Source organism: Pleuronectes platessa, chromosome 19, assembly GCF_947347685.1.
Source record: "Pleuronectes platessa chromosome 19, fPlePla1.1, whole genome shotgun sequence".
Classification (NCBI taxonomy): Eukaryota; Metazoa; Chordata; class Actinopteri; order Pleuronectiformes; family Pleuronectidae; genus Pleuronectes; species Pleuronectes platessa.
The window spans coordinates 21196885-21218771 of NC_070644.1; the positions used below are offsets into that span (position 1 = coordinate 21196885).

Genomic DNA, 21887 nt, shown 5'->3' on the forward strand with positions numbered 1-21887 from the left:
AGCTCTTCAGGTTCAGGAAGCAGAGGATCATGTTTCAGTGAACCACATGTGGCTGCAGGGGGCGCTGCTGCTCAATAACATGGTGTTGATTGAATGGGTCAGATCCAGACGCCTGTTGTCGACTCACCAACTAGAATCCTGAAGTACCTGAGTGACAGGTAGACGCTGCTGGTGCTGGTCAGTGTCACATGGGAACAGAGACCCTATGGTTTCCTAACAGGCGCCGGCGGTGAACTCAGATCAGTTTGCACCGTTTCCAAAAAACTACACTTCTCGTTTAACTGCTCGAATAAAAGACCAAATGATTCCATCGGTGGTTTTAAGGCTGAATCTGATTGTTCTCATCATTTCAACTTCTGCGTGTTTGATTTGGGGAAAAGAAAAAAACATTTGACGTGTGAACTTCATCGAGATCACAGATAAATTATATTAAATAATCTCAATCATGTCAAAGTATCTGTATTTACAGTATATAGATTTAAATATATAAACAATAAGATTGGCAGCTAACACAACAGTTACACTTGATGAATAACAGACATCTGGTAAGCAGAAGGTGGGCGTGCGGCGGGGGGGCGTCTAGGACGCGGTCCCAGGCGGCGGGGGGGCGGGGGGTCTAGGAGGAGGTCCCGGGCGGCGGGGGGGCGGGGGGTCTAGGACGCGGCCCCGGGCGGCGGCAGGGCGGAGTACTCCTCGTTCTCCGAGTCGCTGCTGTCCTCTCCGTTCCGCTCCTGGTCGCTGCCCTCGGTGCTCAGCTGGTCGAAGCCCTGACGGCTGTAACCTTTATGAGACGCAAAGAAGTTCCCCAGATTCAGACTGCCGACGGCTTTCCCTACGGAGACACAGGGAGGGACACGTGTTCACAGCAGCTCCTCGGCCCCGTGCTGGTTCTGGACTTTGATTCAATCCAACTCAACAAACCTCAGGACTGTCCTACCTCGTATTCTCCCCAGGATCCCTCCCACGGAGCTGGGTTCCCCCTTCACATCCCCGGGATCTGGAGACGTTCAGTGAGATGAAGAACAAACATCAAGAGCAGATTGAACATCTCAACGTCTCCTCACTTGTCTCATACGTACGGTTTCTCCTCCAGCAGATGAAGACTCCGGTGGATATGACGAGCAGCAGCGGGACGAGCAGCAGCGTGGTGAGGACGGCAGGGAGAACCCCCTCTCCTCTCTTTGTCTTCACCACACTCTTCTTCTTCTCCTCCTCCTCCTCCTCCTCCGTCTCTTTCTGCACTTGAGGCTGCTGAGCGAGGGTTTGCTTCTCCTTGACGAGCGCCGTCTTCAGCGTGTTGGGTTCAGGTCTCAGCTTCGTCTGAACAAACGTCTCCATCTCTACAGCAGAGGAAAGCTCTGGTTAACATGGTCTCAGTTGTGTTGGTGTCCCAGTGCAGACACACAACCACAGCTTGGTCTGTTTCTCTCTGGATGAAAGGAACTTTTCAGAAAGCAGACGTGAGAACACTACAGATCACTGCACTCGTCTTACTTAGAGATTTGACCTCCGACTGTGAACTGGGTGTGAAACGACCACAGAGACGTTTGTGTGTAGATGTGTGAAGTGTGAAGAGAGAAGTGATCAGAGATAAACAGATGACCTCATCATCCTCTCATATATGATGACAGCCGGTCGTCACGGCTACACGTTTCCCACAAATGTAGTTCTGGAATATAACAACGTTTGTCTCCCCAACCCTGTTCAGTTACATGTGAGGTCAGCCTGACCTTTGACCTCCCAAATCTAAATCAGTTCCAATGTTTTTACCAAATTTGAAGAAATTCCCTCAAAAAGTTCTTGAGATATCGTGTTCACGAGATTGGACGGACGGGGGGACAGGACACAGAGGGGGACGTCCCTGCTCTCAGGCCGGAGACACACTTGCTGTTTAAAGACACAAGTGAACAACTACATGTGATCGTAGTTGTTCACCAGCTTCGAACAGGAATCATCTGCAGCCTCAGAGTTCAACACTCACCTTCGAGCTCCTGAACCTCGATGCCAGCTTTCTTCACAGAGCGGTGGAACTCTGGAAAATGAAGAATTATTTTATTATTCAGCAAACGAACAATGTTTGAAGTGATGAGATCATTCTTGGACTAAAAGACAGAGTAGATCCGCTGCTGCTTCACGTCCACACGGGACAGTGGGGCTGGATTGGGCATCAAGTCAGGATCCTCCTGGACACCTTTAGTGTACTGGGCACGCCCCCTCTGGGAGGAGACCCAGAACCTGCTGGAAGGACTACATATCCCATCAGGCCCGGGAAACACCTCGGGATCAACCAGGAAAACATGGCTGAGGAGAGGGAGGTCCACAACCCCAGCCCATCAGAGGACAATGAAGATGGATGGAGGGATGGATGGAGGGATGGATGGATGGATGGATGGAGGGATGGATGGATGGAGGGATGAAGGGATGAAGGGAGGAATGGAGGAATGGATGAAGGGATGGAGGGATGGAGGATGAAGCTGAACTTACTCTCGCTGGTGAACTTGAAGACTGATTTACTTCCTGCGTCTCCAACAAACACGCTTCCGTCCCGTGTCTCAACGATGTCATGAGGCATCATGAACTCCTGCAGAAGAAGAAAAACTAAGTTTAATCCAAAAGTCGAGTGTGACACATGTGTGTGTGTATGTGTGTATGTGTGTGTGTGTGTGTGTGTGTGTGTGTGTACCTCTGTCTTAGGGCTGAACGTGTCCAGAATATCCTTGGTTGAATAATTTATGACAAAACCTCTGAGTGGAGCCGAGCGATACGGAGACTGTCCATTTACTGCAAAGATCAAGCCATCTACACACACACACACACACACACACACAGACACACACACACACACACACAGGGTTAAAGTAGAACCAAACTATGATGAATAATCTGAGGTCCATTTATCGAATCGCTGCATCGACCCGTTAATCTTGAATTCAGACAGAAAGAGGGAATGAAAAGGAAAATGATGCAAAGTTTCATGTGAGAAGATGTTTAATCCACGAAGCAGAGCAGAGCATCGACCGGTTCAAACTCACCTCCTGCAGGACTGTAGCTGATGGCAAACACTTCCCCCCCGAACTCCTCCTTCTTTATTTCTTTAACGAACTCTCCTGTTTCCGCGATGAAGCACTGGATCCGCCCGTTCTCTCTGTCAGCAACACACACCTCCCGCCGGTCAGGGAGGAACACCAGGCTGTGAGGAACCTTGAAGGCCACACGCCTCCTCCTGTCAGAAGAACCTTCACACAGGAAACAACACAGCTGAAGAGGAGCAGGTTCCAAGGACTCATCACAAATTATCAGAGAAGACAACACAACACAACACGGACACTTTTCAGTCTCAAAAATAAATCTCCTGTTGTCGTCTTCAGCTGTTTTCAGACATGTTGTGTAGTTTGTGTTTGTGAAGCAGCAGCAGGTTGTTGGGTCTGACTCGTTCAAACAGGAACATGTGAGGAACATGTGAGGAACACGTGAGGAACACGTGAGGAACACGTGAGGAACACGTGAGGAACATGTCAGGAACATGTCAGGAACACGTGAGGAACATGTGAGGAACATGTGAGGAACACGTCAGGAACACATGAGGAACATGTGAGGAACACGTCAGGAGCACGTGAGGAACATGTGAGGTACACGTGAGGAGCATGTGAGGAACATGTGAGGAACACGTCAGGAACACATGAGGAACGTGTGAGGAACACGTCAGGAGCACGTGAGGAACATGTGAGGTACACGTGAGGAGCACGTGAGAAACACGTGAGGAACATGTCAGGAACACGTGAGGAACATGTCAGGAACACGTGAGGAACACATGAAGAACACGTGAGGAACATGTCAGGAACATGTGAGGAACACGTCAGGAACACGTGAGGAACATGTCAGGAACACGTGAGGAACACATGAAGAACACGTGAGGAACATGTCAGGAACATGTGAGGAACACGTCAGGAACACGTGCAGACCTCAGTTTGTGTCTAGAAGCAGCTTTGAGAAGGAGTGTGTTTCTACCTGCACCCCACTCAGACAGGTATTTGCCGTCAGCGGAGAACTTCAGGATCCTGGAGTTACAGTATCCGTCAGACACGAAGATGTTTCCTGTGTGCGTGTCCACAGCGACGTCAGTGGGCTGACACAAGTGGCTGCTGTCACTTCCTGGTATGAAGGCTTCTCCTATCGTCAGCAACGTTCTGTCTCCGCCATCTCCGCTCACCTTCAGCACCTGATGAGCACAGAGAACCAGTGTTTATTAAACCTCAGTCAGGAACTCTAAACTGAGCATTTGATAGAGTTGAAGAATTATTTATAGATTCTTTGTTCAAGAGGAGGCTGGAGAATCTCACCTGATGAAGAGCCACGTCAGTGACCCAGTAGTTATTCTCTTTGTCTGTCGTTATTCCATGAGGCATATAGAACCTGCAAAATCACACAGATGCATCATTATGGGTTATCACTCAGAGCACGATGTACCAAAGACACAACAGAGGCTCATCTCTGGGGATCTTTGTGCCGATGTGTCTCTCCTCCCTGTGATTGGTTAATTGGACCAAAGGTTGGCAGAGCTGTAAAACTTTAAAATATGACTTCTCTTAACGTAGGTCCACAGAGGAATAAGCTTTATTTCTGTGGTCTATGATCAACTGACAGAGAGGTTATGGTTTCCAGCCGGTCAGTTTGTCTTCAGCATTATGAATCACACTTTGTGGTTGAACCTCTCTGAGCCCCATGCTAGTTAGATGTTCACTTTGTTAGGGACGTTCACGTGAAGTTAGTGCAACACTCATCACAAAGACAAGAAGAGTGACTGACATGTTTCTGCCTGAAGCCTTCAGGATGTTGCCTTTGCCTGGATCCACAACCAAGATGGTGGACTGCTGGATGGGACCCAGAGCCCTCTGCTGGTATCTGGCCTGGCTGTTGAAGGAGCTGAAGAAGAAGGGAGAACATGTGTGAGAACATTCGTTACAGAGCTTCCTGCTCTGTAGTCCACTGACTCTGGAGGCCGCAGATAAACAGAAGGAGGCAAGAAAAACCAACGAGGGAGAAAAGTTAAACAATAAGAAAGAGATTTTAACTGGTTTATTAATTTGGTTCTAGCAAACTGCTAACGTCTGTACAAATGGCCGCTGAGCTGGAGAAACAATGTGGAGATGAGCCACAAATATTAAATACACACAAAAGGTTATTCTGTTTAATGGACAGACAGAGGACTCACTCTGCCCCCCAGTGGTGGTCCCCTCTGTGGAAGATGACCAGATTAGAGTCTGAGTCCAGGGCGAGTCCCGACACCTGACCGAGCTGCAGGGAACTTTGAGGCCATGGCGACACAAGCTCCAGATGATCTACACACACACAGACACACACACGTTTCAGTGAGTTAACGTGAACACACAACACAAAAACTGGTGCATTACTGTAGATTCTGACTGAGAGCTCGGGGACACGCCCACCTACACCCATTGGACGGTACTAGCTGTCAGTCACTCTGTGGTATTCCCCCCCCCTGTTCACTAAATGAACATCAGCTGTTTGAAGAAGACTTGAAACTAGAGACTGAGACAGAAACTCCTGAATGTTCACTGACGTTATAAAGAGAGAAGAAGAGTCACTTTCTATAGAAACTACCAGTGGAGTCGCCCCCTGCTGGTCACTACACAGGATGCAGGCAATTCCAGACCCAGAAAGTGAGATACAATACACAAATACAAATCTTCAAAGAGCCTCCATGAATCCACTGTGTTTTACCTGTGAAATATTAACACAGTCTTCATGTGATCATCATATTTATTATATCATGAATCAGATTGCATCAAAACACCGTGAGGGGATTCAGCCGATGATCCAGGTCCTTCACCAGCATCACGTGGGTTGAGATGACTTTTACCAACTGAAAAGTGGAAGAAGAGATGGACTCATCAGCCGGAAGAGGGTTGACCACCGTGTGAGGAAGTGGTTTCTCTAAGTTCCTCTCTGACTGTGTCTCCTTTCTGGACGTAGAGAGCATTTCCTTCTTCTTCTGGAGACCTCCTCTCCTCTTCTGGTCGTTTGTGGAGACAATCTTCATGAATCCAGGTTTATCCAGGTTTGTAGCAGCAGGTTCATGGACTTGATTTCTTCTTGCCTCTTCTTTTTGGATTATCAGGACCTTTGACTTAGTTCGTTATGTGAACTCAGAGGAGTCGTCCACTCACACGTGCTGTGCTCAAGGTTTTGATCTCTTGTATAACTACCACCTGGTTTCTGCTCTGGTGCAAACGCACAAGGACTTGCAGGAAGTGTTAGCTCGTAAACACGGGTGGAAACAAGGCAGGACTCGAACCTTCATGAAACACTGTGGTTATGAGCAGGGAACCACAGCCATCAACCACAACCTGCTCTCTTACCGGAGGACATTCAGAACGCTGGACTTCAAGGATCAACATTAATCTGTTTGTAAGAAACCTTATTTAAACAATCAAGCCGCTGCACTGACGCCAGAGCAAACATGTGTTTCCGCTGTTTCCAGGGAGAAGATGAATGATTATCAGACATTCAATAGCACAGGGCTGCGGGGGGGGGTTGAACCAGACCAGACGAGCAGAGAGGCGACAGAAATAAAGAAACAAAGGATGAAACAGCGAGAGAGAAAAATGAATAAATGACTTTTCCATGAATCTATTCGTCTTTGGTTTCCTTGCATGTGGAAATGAAGGGATGTCCAAAGATAAACAGGGATGTGTTCAGCACCACTGACAACAACAACAACAACAACACATCATCCAGGACCCACCTTGTCCTCCAGCTACCAGCTTGCTTCTCGGGGACTTGGCCGTGGCCTCAAGCTGGTGGAACCTGTGGACTCTGTCCCTCACCAGAACAGGGTCCTCCCGGGTGTGGAAGGCTAGTGTGGCCCCGGGAGAGCCCAGGCCTTTCTCTTGCATTAAGCTATCAATCTGAGCCACCAGCTCCGCCTGGGCTCTCTGCATCTCGCTGGGGTCGAACTTATGAACTTGAACTATGTCGTTACTCTGGCCTAGCAGCTTAGACATAAGAGAATAGAGGTCACCTGCACAGACAGACAGAGAAGGACAGAGAAGAGCGGAAATAAAGTACAAGGAATAGGAGGAAAGTCTGGCTACACAAAGCAAATGCTGTGGTGTTGTTAGGAAGCCTGGTGAAGCATTTGGTTAGGACACTGATGTAGAAAAGATAAAGCACAATATATGGTTTTTGTCCATTAACCAGTTTATTGTTAGTGTTTCAGTAGCTGCTGCGAGACATAAAGGACTCTGCAGAGCTGATGCATTCAAGATGTTCTTCCTCCTCCTCCTCCTCCTCCTCCTCCTCCAGCCACATGGACTCAACATGATTGATGTAACTAGTGATCACTTCAGAATTCACAGTAAACCCCAGCAGGGTCAAGTGGGTCAAAGACCGGTTGTGTTGCAGATTCTGTCCTCCTGGGCTGGTTAGGACATCTCACCCAGTGGACTGAGTGGAATCTGTCTGCAGAGCACCAAGCCTGCTGAGGAATCCTCCGTGATAAAGATCGGACCAGCCATCTTCAGAGCAAAGAGGTTGGTTGAGCGGAGCCCTCTCAAATTACCCATGGACATAGTGAAGGACGTCTCTGTTGATCCTTGAAAGGGTCTTGAAACCCACAGATGTGAGTGAGATGTTGCTGGAGCAGGACTAGTGTCTGGACTTTGAAAGCAACCAGCCCCATGTTTGGATGCTCTACCCTTGGACCCTGGAAAGACCTGTTGGAAGTGTCCTTGTTGAATTCCAGCTCCAAGATCTTGAGAGACCTTGTTCAGATCCTGCTGGACAACAGGACACAGGTGCTGTTTCACAAACAAGTCCGTTGTGTAACAGGAGTAGTTGTGTCCATGTTCTAGTCCAACACGTTCCAGCAGGTTTGTTGCTCCCCAGTGATCCTGTGAGTTTCTTGCAGATGTTGTGTCTCTGTTTGCCTCATCTGACCGTAACACCCAGCATGCAATGGGGCAGTTTGTCCTCTGAATCTGAAGCCATGGTTTCCTGGCCCCTACATTCTTACTTGTGGCTCTTGTAACTTATATCTCTGCCATGACTAGGTTTGCTTTTCACCAAAACTTGACAATCACAAGCAGCATCAGTGAATCCAACAGAATTTATACTCGTCCACTATGTCTCCTATTATTTATGACGGCAAATACTAAAACACAACAGTATTTTATTGACTTATATACCAGTGTAGTTGTAAAACCCAGTAGTCCTGGTAATCGTTGAACTCACCCTGATCCAGAGTCTGCCCTGCTTGGTTTGCATCCATCACAGATCTGTCATCTTGATCATCTGAATAAGACAAGGACAGATTCATGTTGTGTGTAAAAAGCTTCATTAGATGAAGTGCTTGATGGGTCAGGGGTCAGGGGTCAGGGGTCAGCGCTCGTACCTGCTGATTTCCCCATATGCATCATTGAGTGGTCTGGAGCGACGGCGATGGGAACGTTGGCCTCGGCTGGAATGTGTTGAAACAGCTCCTTGGAGCCCGTCTCCATGCAGCTCATGTAGGGGATGGCATGTTTGCTTTCCATGTAGAACATTAAGTAGAAGTTGCACATCTCATCATCAGAGGTGCCTCTGCATAGAGAACAGAAAAGTACATAAATACATATCTACAGATTACTGCTGGTTCTTCCTGGTCTTCAACCCCCCGGCTCCTGGGACTCATGTCTCTCTGCTGCTCGTCCCCCTGAACTACCTCAGTCAGGAGGTTTCCCCCCCGAGGCAGGAAGTCCCAGTCCCTACTCCTCCCCTGTGTGATCCCTCGGTGGTGGAATGAGCTCAGTGGATTCTGTGGAACTTTCAGGAGAGCAGCTTCACATCTAACGTGACCTCTATCATTCTCAATCTTTCTTTCTCAACAACAGTAAAAATTAAATAGTCTTTTTTTGGGGGGGATTAAATCTGACTTTATTCTTTCACAAGCATCGAGTTTTCCCAGAATTCTCATCAAATGTTTTCAAAGTGTTTTCCCAGCAGAACTCACCCGATGTAGGTTTTGGAGGTTCTGCCCTCACCAGTGAAAACACATCTGGCAGCGACGGTGTCACCGTACTTCACGTCCACCTCCGCGTTGGCCTGGTAAAAAGCCTGGAGAGAAATCACAGAGTCAACATCCCTGTGCTGCTGAGCCTGAGGTGGTGGATGGATCCTGGCCAGCTGTTTCCTGGTTTATAGTCACTGTGCTAACCTACGCTAAGCTAAGATAAAAGCTGCTAGCACAAGGTCCCAGGCAACAGCAAACAGTGGGTAATTATATGACGTGACACAGAAGCAGACAGGAAATGAGGTATCACATGGTTACCCATGGTTAAGTGCTTTTAACCAATCAGCTGCCGTCTGACGTGATAATGTACCTGTGGTAACTGGGGGGACTGTCGTCCAATCAGGCTCCACTTCCCGTTCCGGATCCTGTAGCCGCTGACCACTTTACCTGCAACAGAAACATCCGGTTGATACTGGAGCTGACACTGAAGAGATAGAGCTGCTCTGAAAGGGACTCGGCTGGGACTCACCGAGTCGATGTGTGTGCGTCCGGAAGGCAAACGGGTAGATGGGATATGAGGAGTAGTCACAGGCCACGTCTGCATCGGTCACTAACAAAGGAAATACAAAGTTACGACCGCAGCATTTAAATGTGCAGATTAAAGATAAAGATGGAGGAACTGGTGGTTTCCTGAAGGTGAAGTCAAAGAGTGTCGACAGTGTGTGTTTTGTTTTCCCCACTGTGAGTAACCCTAACCCTCAATCACATGGAACCTGCTCCTGAACTCCTGCAGCTTGTTAACAGGATGTTTCAGGTTCCACAGAAGAGGATTCATCAAGTGCACTGAAGCAGGTTATGTGTTAGATATGACAGCTGCCACTTCAAAGTTTGGCATCTGTCTTTGACCATGGCAAATTTAAATGTGGGAACAAATGGAACCCACCTCTCTTTCCAGGCAGGATGACGGTGTCCACGGCCATGAGCAGGTATATCCCTGCGATGAACGGCTGCCTGTGAGAACACAGAGCCAGTCAGAGGAGAGCCGGCTGCAGAGACTCATACTGGTGCTCAGTGGAAACCAGATAAACACCGAGCGGCTCTGATTCAAACTCCACAGACATTCACTTTCTGCCAGTAAGAGCTTTTCATTCAGGATTCAGGAGAAAGTTGATGCTTTCCATAAAACACTTACGGCTTGGACGTCATTCTTAATGAGAGTCCTGAGCAGTCTCTATGATGGTCTGCAGAACAGAGACAAACTGTAAGTCCCTGCAGTCTGAGGTGATAATCAGGGAACTAGATCTCTGGCTAGAGAGACTTTCGTAACAGGATGAAGTCACATGAAAGATGAATAAAGTAGATCCTCAAACAGATGTCCAGGTGAATCGTTTTGTACGAGGCTCATGACGTTTTATTGACTTTCTAATAAACTGGTGAGTTTACAGTGGATCTCCTCAGAACTTTATTGAATTTGATTTAAACAAATACATAAAATCACCTCTGTGAAAGGTCAAAGTCAGAACTTGAACTTCCATTTGAAACTCACCCCTGAAAGCAGCGACGTCTCCGTAATGGATCTGCAGCACAAAGTAAGACATTCCTGAACTCCGCCCAACTTTAAAACCAACGTCTGAGGAATCAGGGAGAAGAGATCAGTACAGATGAGAGAGAGAATTCACTACGACTTTCATGTCCTCCATTCAAACAGAAGGAACACCACCCCCCAACTGACAACACGCCCACGTCAGACGCCGCCTTCAACCCAATCAGAGTCAAGTATAGGTAGACTCCGCCCACGTAGGGGAACTAACAGATCACATGAGACAACAAACACATGAAGCCCGGTTCTGCTGTCCCGAGAGACCAACCTTTGGGTAACTTGGTCGGAGGGGCGTTCCGAGCCCAGGCGTACATGATGGAGGCCTCGTCCTCACACGTGCCCTGGACGCTGCCACAGTCCCTGAGCAGAGCAGGGACACAAACCAGATTACAACCTGCTTATGAAAACACAGAGAACCACAGAAGAACACAAACACCTGCTGCTGTTACAGTGATGAGAGCGTGTAGACACTGAGCTGGGAGCTGGAGTCTGATATTACCAGTAGCTGCTGCTGGAGACGGGAGTCTGACAGCCAAACAGCAGCATGTGATGGACTGTGTCCATACTGGCATGAGGGATGAAGTCCACTGAGGAAGAGAAGCACTGTGGTTAAAACAGTGAATAGTTAATGACCTGCATCTGTCTCTGTCTCCACTGGACTGTTGTGTTAGATCCTTCAGAGTCCAGAGAAGTTCTGATGGAGCTTTGCTCGACAGGAGATGTTGAAGCACTGCTCCTCGTCTCCTCTGGCTTGAATACATCTACATGCTGTATGTTCATCTATCCAATAGAAACATTTCAAAGACACACTCACCAATATATGCATCTCGACCAGTTGGCACAGGAAACGCCATGCACAGGTAAGTGTCCGGCTGAAACATGGAAGAATGAAACGATTATTGTATTCTTAGTTTTCATAGACTCATATTTAAAAACACAAATATATTTAAGTTTGAATATGTGTGTAATTCTGACTGGTGAACAACATACGCTGTTGCTGAGGAAATAAAAACTGGTGGTGATTTAAATCTGCCTCCATACGTCTGGATCCGTGAGATCGATATGAAACAATATCTTAAACTCATTATCCGCAGTCAGTTACATTTATCTCGACTCATGAAAATAAAGATCTAATCTTTGTGTGAGTTCAGTGTCTCAGTCCCCGCCTCTGTGCATCAATACATTAAATCTGAGTGAATCGATGGATGGTGACAACTCTAATGAAAATATTCATTGACTACAAACACGGGGAATGTTTGTGTGAAGCTTCTTTCTTAACACAGAGCTGTGAGCTGACATCAACACCGCAGACTCTTCTGTAGTAAAGCATGAAGGACACAGATCCTCAGCAGGACGCCTCACAGAGTCAGACTCACCCGGGCCGGGATCACACCAGGCATCCGGAGGTCCACAGAGAAGTTGTGAGGGTTGGTTATCGCCGGCTGCTGCTTGGTCCTGGACGCACAGTCGCTGGGATCGGACAGGATGTTCTCCTGAGACCTTGGAGAGGAACACAGGCACAGGGGGGGGTCATTCATACCTAATGTAACAGGTCACTGTTAACAAACTGGTTTGGAACCTGAAAAGATAAAACTGGGTATGTAAATAACTTCGATCAAACATAAAAATTAAACTCTTAAGCTTCCTTATGACACAAACTGCTCTTCATCTCGGGATGGTGGTCGCAAAGAAACGTATTCTTCTGACTTGGAAGTCTACTTCTCCACCCTGCTTCACACTGGCCTAACGAGATGTTCTCTGTTATTCAAATGGACAAACTGCGTCACCACAAAGGCAACACACACACAAGGTTTGAGAGAACATGGGGACCTGCTTTGGTCCAGTGACATATATCTTTAACTCCACAACAAGTCTGACCTACCTGGCTACAATATAGTTTATTGATCTGTTCACTTGTTTGTTTGGCCTGGTCCTATCTTTTAAATAAGGATATTGTGAGAACATTCCCGAAAGACCATATATGTGATTGAGTAATCCGTCTGGCAGATTGTTTTTTTGTTGTTGTTTGTTTTTGGTGTGTGTTTTTACCCTATGTTTTGTTTTTGTTTGTGAATTTGTATTATGTCTTGTCCACACTTTGTTATGTATCTGAAAATTGTAAATAAAGTATTAAAAAAACAAAAAAAAAACATAATAATTACTAAAACTACATTTAATGACCTCAGGTGTGTTCAATGGATGGAATCTTACCTTTTGGACCAGTACCGGGGGGGGCGTTGTACTTCCAGGCCGCGGCTGTGACAGATGAACGTTAGCAGCACGGCACAGAGGGCAGGGGCTCCCATCATCACTGTGGTCAGCACTGGGTGCTCTGCTGCCTGAGCTGCAATGTAGAGCAGTGTCAGAGGAGAGAGCAGCACAGAGCGGGGGGTGAACAGCACGAGGGTATCACACCTGAGTTCCCTGCTCAGGTCGAGGAGTAGGGATGTGAGGGAGGTGGAGGTAACGTCCCTGCTCGACCTCACTCCTCTAACATGTCGGCTCGCTGCTCACGCTCGATTCCTTCCAGCAGCTCAGATGGTTCCAGAGTCGGTCAGGAGAAAACACCTGGCAACAAGTGTGTGTGTTAAAAGAGACACAACACACACACTGTGTCGAACACAGCAGCTTCTGTAAACGCATTTTATTACTCGTGATCTCGTTCTGTTTCCCAGAGCTCGTGATCATAGGTGAGGCTCCATGTGAAGATACAGTGATAAATCCCCCCCCCCGGTCCCTCTTCATCAGAACCATCCAGCACAACACTCGACAATCAGTCAGAACCGGATCCACGTCTTCACAGATCAGCATCAGATCAACATAATGGAGGCTTGGCTGCGTGAACAAGCTCAAATAATACAAACTCACTCTGTAGTTATCCTGCTGACAAACTAACAACCGGACAAACACCAGGACAGACACACAAACACCAGGACAGACACACAAACACCAGGACAGACACACAAACACCAGGACAGACACACAAACACCAGGACAGACACAAAAACACCAGGACAGACACAAAAAAACCAGGACAGACACACAAACACCAGGACAGACACACAAACACCAGGACAGACACACAAACACCAGGACAGACACACAAACACCAGGACAGACACACAAACAGGTCTCATTCTTCCACCATCTCCACTGGAAATCTGTGGATTTTGAGTAATCCTGCTGACAAACAAACGCAATAATAATAATAATAATAATAACAATCTGCTTGGTGGAGGAAATAAAGACGACTCCACGTTTCTGTCCCTCTGCTCTCTTTGACTTGATAAGACAGATGAACACAGACAAGCACTGTGGACATGTCTGTTGTTATCTGATCCAGAAATAACTCATCTTTAATGGCTCGTTATGACATCGACGCAAACATCATAAACACATCTAATAGAACCAGAGGAATCAAACGTGTCACAGTCCACAAACCAAACCTCTTTACCTCACAGAGCAAGAATCATGGAGATGTTGAGATGGTGACTCATCGCTCAACAGTTAAAACAAGGAAGAGGAGGGAGAGGAGGAGGAGGAGGAGGAGGAGGAGCAGCTGTGACATCACAACCCTCTGAGGAGATGATGGTTGAAACTATGGAAACAAGGCTCGTCCCTCTCATGGCCTACAGCACGTATCACACGTCTCATCTGAGCAACACACACACAACACACACACACACACACAGGTCAGGAGGCTCCAGGGGAATCGAACCCTATTAATCATTCACCAGTGGTCAGTGTGTTCTCATCTTGGTTCCGTACAAACACACTTCACAAACACATATGTCACAACAGGAAGTGAGCCTCATCCTCATCATCATCATCATCATCATCTTCACCTGACGCAGAGCCAACAGCCGCACGACATGTGAACGACATGTTAACAACATGTAAACAACATGTAAACATGCAGGAAGCTAACTGTGACGTAGCCTCGGTGTAACCTGCTCATCGGAAGCCTCACGCGCTGCCGCTAGCTGCGTGTTGACAGGTTCAACACGACGTCACAGCCGAGCTGCGTTCGTTTCCTAATGTCGGAAGTGAAGCTGATGTTAATATGAAAAGTTACAGTGAAGGTTGAGAAGAGAAGAAGCTGTACCTGTTCCCCGCAGCAGCAGGTCCGTGTGTCCGTCTGTGTGTGTCTGTGTGTGTGTGTGTGTCTCTGACTGTCTGTGTGTCAGACAGACGGCGCTAGCAGATTGCTAAATCCACACTTCCGGCTTTCACAGTAAAGGGTTATACCGCCCATATATCCGCTCCTCAAAAACACGAATATTTATTAAAATGCTTGGAAGTGTGATTTCTGTTTATACTCAATGTAATACCGAATGAGAATAAAACCGTTGTTTACCGTTACCTGTGTGAGAGGCGTGTATTCTGAGTGCACGCACCGCTCACTGGTGCTTTCTGAAGTTCAGCTCTTTTACTGCTGGAGGAACAGGAAATGAAACATCTTCTTATTTTATCAACTTGTTCGGCTCCTCTTACCCGAGCTTTTATTGTGTAAGAGGTCACCGGATGTTGTGTTGTAGTTCCGGAGGCTAACGGAGACCATGCTAACCTGATGCTAGCAGAGGACAGGTGTTGTGACACGGTGTCTCCGGGTGTCGTTGCCATGTGAACCGGTGGCTGCACAGGTACGTCGGTGAGTGTCTCTGATGACGTCACGTGTTTGTGCTGTGTCGGTGTTTGGCGGTAGTTTCATGGCTCGCGCGGCGAACATCAGACGAGACTTGCAAGAGAAGTTAGCAGCCTTTGATCTTCTTCCTCTGATCAAAGCGATGCAGCGGTTGCAGCTGTGTCACGTGCTGGGACGTTTGTATTCTCTCCGTGTTTCTCAAGAGGAACTGTTCAGTTCTCTTTATGTGTGTATTTAGAAGAACAGCACGTGTGTAGCTGAGCTGCAGCGCCCCCTGCGGCCACACGTGAACACCTCCTCCCTCAGGAAACGATGTGACTGTTCTAGCTTCTTGTGTTGTGATCAGGACTCGAGAGTTCGTACAGTCGTGTGCGGTGAACAACAGGCGCTCCTCACGACCACGTGAACCTTCACCCGGTCCTGCGCTCTGATTGGCTGATTAGTCTGTATCATCAGCGACCAACTTTAGTGACACTATAGAAAATATCTAAAAATGTATGTTAAAAGATTGATACTACGATAATACTACTAAGAAGGATCCCTGTGTGTGTCTGCAGAGGGCGCTGTTGTTCTATGGAGGTTACACAGTGGAGCTTTAAGTTCCTCCTCCATGTTCTCGGCTGTACTTCTTCTTCTCGTACTCTGACACCTTTGCTTTGATTTCCCGTGCAGAGCATCATGGGGCGCAGCAGCAGTCGAACCCTCTCCCACGGCGTTCCAGTGGCGGCTGTGTGCCTCGCTGCCTTGCTCATCAGCAACGTCCTGATCTACCTTTATCTGGAGTCAGTGTATCAGACCGATGAACTGCTGGCGCCCCCCCGTGGAGGCTGCTTGCCTCGACACTTTAAGATGGTGCTGATGAAGAACTGCACCCCGTGGCTCCAGTGTTCACAGATAAGAGCAGAGGTCCGCAAGCTGAAGCTGATTGGCCAGGGAGCTGTGAAGAAGGTAGAGGCTCTTCTTAAAATGATTTTCATGTTATAGAGCAGCTTCATCTCTCCACTCACTAACCTCCTCGTCCTCTCTGCTGTCCTCAGGTCTTTCTGGCTGAGTGGAGAGCCCAGAAGGTGGCGCTGTCCAAACTGTCCTCTCTGGACTACCTGGAGGATTTCCTCCATGGCCTGTCCATGCTCCAGGCTCTGCAGGGCCCCCAGGTGGTGCAGTTGGTGGGATTTTGCCTTGAAGACCACACCCTGGTCACAGAGCACCAACCGCTCGGCTCCTTGCTCAACTTGGATGCTGTTTTTGCACAAGAGCAGCACCAGCAACACAACACGTGGCAAACACGACTGAGGCTGGCCACGGACTACGTCTCCATCCTCCATTACCTCCACAGCAGCCCGGCCGGGCGGAGGGTCATGTGCGACTCCAACAGCCTCGAGAAAACGCTCTCCCAGCTGCTGCTGACGAGCGACTTCCACCTGGTGGTCAACGATCTGGACGCGCTGCCCGAGGTGGACCAGTCCCGAGGCAGGTTGGTGAGATGTGGCCACAGAGAGCTCACAGGGGACTTCGTGGCTCCGGAGCAGCTTTGGCCTTTCGCGAACGAGGGGAAGCCGTTTTCAGACGAGCTCATGCCCGGGTACGACGAGAAGACGGATATCTGGAAGATCCCGGACGTGACGTGGTTCCTGATGGGGAGAGTTCCCGGAGGAGATTTAGTCCACTTCCATCTTTTTCAGATCCACGAGGAGTGTAAGAAGAGGGACGCCCGGCTGCGGCCCTCAGCTCAGGACGTTTTGAAGGTGTACAGGTCCGTCTACAGCAGCATGGTCCGAGACGCTGCTGGAGTCCGAGACATGCTGTAGAAGAATCCCTCTGGAGATCAGCTCCACGACCTTCTACAGGTTCTGACCCACACGGTCTCAACGTTTCTGTGTCTTTGATGAGATTTCGTCCCTGAGACGTCGTCTGACCCTCAGGACTCAGTGAATCATCTTCCACTCAGCATCAGACTCACAACTCAACCACTGACACACAACCAACGTTCAAGCTACAGTTCGACCGTGTTGCAGTTTAAATAAAAACTGTTTTGTTACTTCAAAAAATCTTTTATTTTTTATCAGGACACATTGGATTGTGTTACTGTTTTCACAAGTGATGTCATCACACTATCTGTACAATACATCTTTTGTTTAGAGCTAATATGACCTTTGTCCACACAAGTCTCCTGATCAGTAAACAAACACATCGTCTCCTCTGATTGGTTAGTAACTCAAAATCCTGAACGACGACGAGGTGCAAGTGCTACTGACAGGAAGTGTAACTGACAGGAAGTGTAACTGACAGGAAGTGTAACTGACAGGAAGTGTAACTGACAGGAAGTGTTAGTGACAGGAAGTGTAACTGACAGGAAGTGTAACTGACAGGAAGTGTTACTTACAGGAAGCGTTACTGACAGGAAGTGTAACTGACAGGAAGTGTAACTGACATGAAGTGTAACTGACAGGAAGTGTAACTGACATGAAGTGTAACTGACAGGAAGTGTAACTGACAGGAAGCGTTACTGACAGGAAGCGTTAGCGACAGGAAGCGCTACTGACAGGAAGTGTTACTGACAAGAAGTACTACTGACAGGAAGTGTTACTGACAGGAAGCGTAACTCACAGGAAGCGTTACTGACAGGAAGCGTTACTGACAGGAAGTGTAACTGACAGGAAGTGTAACACACAGGAAGCGTTACTGACAGGAAGTGTTACTGACCGGAAGTGTTAGTGACAGGAAGTGTTACTGACAGGAAGTGCTACTGACAGGAAGTGTTACTGACAGGAAGTGTTACTGATGCTTTGTGTTCACCTGCAACACTATGTAACTTTGACTGAGGGACAGCGCCCTCTAGGTCTTGCTAGCTGATCTACAGGTCAGCATTACTCTTTAACTCAAAGTTTTCTGATAAGCAACAGGGAATCCAATAATGGAGATTAATGACATTTAAAGTTTCCTTTATATAGGAGAGAAAATGTTGCTCCTAAAATCTACAACCACATGAAAAGAGTGATCCCATTGACAGGCAGTGTCTGGCAGCCTGGTGAGTCCCGAGCCCTTGTTCTGGGACGTGGGGGGGGGGGGGGGACTCCTCAGTAGAGATGTGCTCTCCACTGACTCCACAGTCCCATTCGGCTCAGCAGCACCAGGATGTCTCGGTGAAAGGCTTTTGTCAGGATAACGTATAAAAACGGGTGAGCACAAGAGTTGAGAGGGTAGAAAAGAACCAGCAGCACCTGAGGAGGAAACAGGAATCAGACTTTAACTCTTCTCACTCAGAAATCTGGATAATTCGAGTCTCACCTTGGAATCGGTGACGGTCATCAGTGGTCGCTGGAAAGCTGCAGACAAACCGTAAAAGCAAATGGGAGCCAAACACAGGAAGCTGGTGAAGATGAGGACGGCCATGCGTTTGGCCATGCTGGTGTCGCACCTGCTGGACTGGTGCTGGGGGTTGTGCACCATACAGTAGATGTGGAGGTAACACAAGCAGACCACCACAAACGCTGTGACGTTAATCATCAGGACGGAGACCACGTAGGCCTGAGCAGCCAGCGTCTCCGTGTCCATCGGTAAACAGATGCTCACCCTCTGGTAACTGCTCACGCCCACGAGAGGAAGCAGAGCGAGGATCAGGCACAGCAGCCAGCCGGCGAGCATCAGGACGGCCGCGTGGCGTAGCCTCATCCTCCTGTCTGGCCTCATGGCGAAGAAGATGGCGTGCCAGCGCTGAAGGCTGATTAAAGTTAACGTGTACACGGACAGCTCACTGGCAAACAAGGATAAGGCCCCTGCTAGGCTACAGCCACTTCCTGTTTGCCAGGCGATGGCATAGTGGTAGTAATGGGAGTGAGTGTAGAGGTCGACGGAGGCGATGAGCAGCAGGTACGTCCCCATACAGAAGTCTGCAAACGCCAGGTGACCCATGAGGAACCGGGTGACGGACAGCTTCTGTCGGCTGCTCAGCAGGATGAAGATCACCAGGAGGTTCGCTGAGATGGCCAAAAGACTGACCAGCCACACCAGCACCCTGAGGAACCCCTGACTCATCACGTCCTCACAGGGGTTCAGGGCGTCGGGCAGGGGCGTGCACAGGGGGCCGCCAACCTCTGCGTGAAGCTCGTTACACAGCGAGAAGTCGAACCCGTCCGTGAGACGCTGCGTCGCCAACTCCACGTAGAACACGCCGTCGGCTTGAGGCGGGGGGGTGGCACACGTGGGGGCGTCGTAGTAATGACCCAGAAGGTCCTGAGGCAGAGCGGCTGAAGACTCCTGCAGCTTCTCCAGAGCGCCGCGGGTCAGGTTACAGAAGACCGCCTCCGTGTGTCTGGACAACAGAACAGATCTGATTCAGAGCAAAGATTATCCTCAACATAAAGTAGATCAGGTGAAATGTGAAGTTCATTTTACATTTCAATGAAATGGATTTTAATTATTATTAAAGTGTCATCAGACCTTCATCACAGTAATTTATCCCCAGGTTATGTTTCACCCTGCTCTTCCTCCTTTTGATATCCATATCATTATATATATCATAAAACAGAACTGAGTTAGTTTTTCAATAAAGATAGAAACCGATTGAAGCTTCCCCAGCTGAAGAGCGGGTGTTCACATCCCCCAGTGGAGCTGAGGCTCGTCTGGAATCTAAAGGACGAACTCAGGAGGGAAGCAAACACAGAAGGAGAAGTTTCCCAACACTTTCTTTTCTCCGTCTCACCCCCTCCATCTCTTCAGCAGTTGCAGGCCGCAGCAGTGGCTGGGGAAAGTCAGCTCGGCGCTCTGCAGATGCAGAAAGACGCTGGGGGGGGGCAGCACTTTAAGAGCCCAAGTGTTCTCAGCCCGGAGCTTTTCAATGGTCTGCAGGCCTCTCGAAGGCAGAGAGCGAACCTGGGTTTCTGAAAGGTCCCTGACACAAAGAGTTCACATCCATTCATCAGGCATCAAGCTTTTTCAAAATAAAGCCACTGTTTAATGAAGAATACTTTGTGACTTAAGAAAACACCAGTAACATTTACTGGTTTCCTCTCAGCACTTGTTTTGACTCACAGGTGAGTTGGGCCGTGAATGACACCGTAAAAGGCAAATTCATCGATTTGTTCCAAATCCACATTCCTGTGAAGGTACCTGAAGGAGGGACAAAGATCTCAGCCTTTCACATCAGTACTGATCTAATCATCCAATGAAACTTCATCAAAACCTTCAAATCAACCTGCCAGCCAATTAGAAATATCAACAAGAGGTGAGTTCCTCGTTAAGACTCTAATAGACCCACACTTCCTCCAGCCTGCTCCCGTTGAAGGCGTAGCTCTGGATCTCCTTCACCCCGTTACTGTTCAACAGGCTGGAACCAGAGGAGCAGACGTGATGTCACAAAACACATCACATCTAAATCTACAGACGCTCATACAACTTATGACTGACGGATAAAACCTGGAGCTGAACTCACACGGTCAGAGCGTTGTCACTGATCCCAGTGAAGGAATTAGCAGGAATGGTTTGTATGAACATGTTCTCCACTATCTCCCTGGGAACCACACACCAACATCACAGGATTTACACCAGTTAAACATTCACATATTTCAGCTTCAAAGAACTTTAAAGAACTTTTAAAACTTACAGAATAAAATCCTCTTGACAGGACTGAATATGATGAAGTGTAGGAAACGAGGTGAGGCCTGTGTTACTGATCCCACTGCGTCCACACAAATCACACAGATCACACTGGTTAGACACACACTTTGTGGTTAGACACACACTTTGTGGTTATGCACACACTGTATCTGTCCTTATATAAAACATCTACAAGCAAGGAAATCACATTGACTTACAGGTACGTTAGATTAGGAAGATTCTTAAACGCCTCCTGGTGGATGAACGACAGAGTTCTGATGCCAGTTAGTTGTCTGTTGGACATTCACACACACACACACACATATACACACACACACACAGACACACACACTTGCCTGTTATACTTGCTGTTCAGCCACATGTTCCCCCAGATTTGCAGTCAGTATAATTTTCCACAAACTTGCTTCTAGAACCTACTACTTTAATTAGATATATAGAGTTAATCAGCATGTGTGGCCGCAGGGGGCGCTGTTGCTCACACAAAGTGACACAGTGGTGCTTTAATAGAACTGTTACTTACATGTGTGTGAGTCTGGACAGGTTGTGGAAAGAATGTCTCTCAAGGCGTCTTAACGAATCGTCCTCAGAGATGTATCTGGAAACACAAGGCACAACATAGAGACAGTTCTGGGATCAGGTCCCAGTGTGAAGCTCAGAGAGTCTTACATGTGAGAGATGTTGAGCAGGTGGACGAAGGCGTTCTGAGGAACAGAGGAAAGTCTGGATCCAACGAGCCACCTGAAACACAAGCACATCTCAGACTGGAGCTTCAGGAGCCGAGGGCGGACTCGGAGCAGCAGCTTCACTTACACCTCCTGAGTGCTGGAGTGGAAACCAGGCCACAGCTCAGCTCCCACACAGGACACACTGAGGACGTCCCAGTCACACCGGCACGCTGCTGGACAGGGGTCCACCGACAGACACAGCTGGACGAGGACGGAGAGGACGGACAGGAGACTCAGATTCATGGTCAGAGCAGAGATTTGATGCTGAACAGAGACAGAGGAGGAGGAGGA

At 48.2% G+C, this 21887-nt stretch overlaps 3 protein-coding genes across 5 annotated transcripts; 1 reads left to right on the forward strand and 2 right to left on the reverse strand.

Annotated features, from left to right (window-relative positions):
- Window positions 1-653: 653 nt before the first annotated feature.
- On the reverse strand, window positions 654-14860 carry pam (peptidylglycine alpha-amidating monooxygenase). Of its 2 annotated transcripts, XM_053411150.1 has the most exons (27): window positions 14716-14781; window positions 14065-14264; window positions 13026-13178; window positions 12822-12954; window positions 11987-12110; window positions 11425-11482; window positions 11110-11197; window positions 10879-10970; window positions 10557-10640; window positions 10203-10251; window positions 9954-10021; window positions 9540-9620; window positions 9381-9457; window positions 9011-9114; window positions 8414-8601; window positions 8254-8313; window positions 5213-5339; window positions 4807-4923; window positions 4341-4413; window positions 4009-4219; window positions 3033-3236; window positions 2684-2799; window positions 2485-2581; window positions 1982-2032; window positions 1080-1340; window positions 938-997; window positions 654-832 (listed from the first exon to the last, which is right to left on the reverse strand). In XM_053411150.1, the coding sequence occupies exons 4-27, from the start codon at window positions 12917-12919 to the stop codon at window positions 654-656; spliced, it is 2667 nt and encodes an 888-aa protein (XP_053267125.1). In that variant the 5' UTR covers window positions 12920-12954; window positions 13026-13178; window positions 14065-14264; window positions 14716-14781. The 2 variants fall into 2 exon arrangements, with proteins under 2 accessions (XP_053267125.1, XP_053267124.1); XM_053411149.1 differs by lacking the exon at window positions 14065-14264 and having other exon boundaries at window positions 14716-14860.
- A 249-nt stretch (window positions 14861-15109) lies between these two features.
- pomk (protein O-mannose kinase) lies at window positions 15110-17400 on the forward strand. 2 transcript variants are annotated; one of them, XM_053411190.1, is made up of 3 exons: window positions 15110-15253; window positions 15928-16203; window positions 16293-17400. In XM_053411190.1, exons 2-3 carry the CDS (start codon window positions 15934-15936, stop codon window positions 17061-17063), a joined length of 1041 nt encoding a protein of 346 aa, XP_053267165.1. In that variant the 5' UTR covers window positions 15110-15253; window positions 15928-15933; the 3' UTR covers window positions 17064-17400. The 2 variants fall into 2 exon arrangements, with proteins under 2 accessions (XP_053267165.1, XP_053267166.1); XM_053411191.1 differs by having other exon boundaries at window positions 15113-15261.
- Window positions 17401-18332: 932 nt separating this feature from the next.
- On the reverse strand, window positions 18333-21839 carry LOC128424776 (thyrotropin receptor-like). The gene is made up of 10 exons (XM_053411161.1): window positions 21682-21839; window positions 21392-21466; window positions 21069-21143; window positions 20858-20932; window positions 20687-20764; window positions 20513-20581; window positions 20287-20364; window positions 19958-20146; window positions 18544-19567; window positions 18333-18476 (listed from the first exon to the last, which is right to left on the reverse strand). The coding sequence occupies exons 1-10, from the start codon at window positions 21837-21839 to the stop codon at window positions 18333-18335; spliced, it is 1965 nt and encodes a 654-aa protein (XP_053267136.1).
- Window positions 21840-21887: the final 48 nt, after the last annotated feature.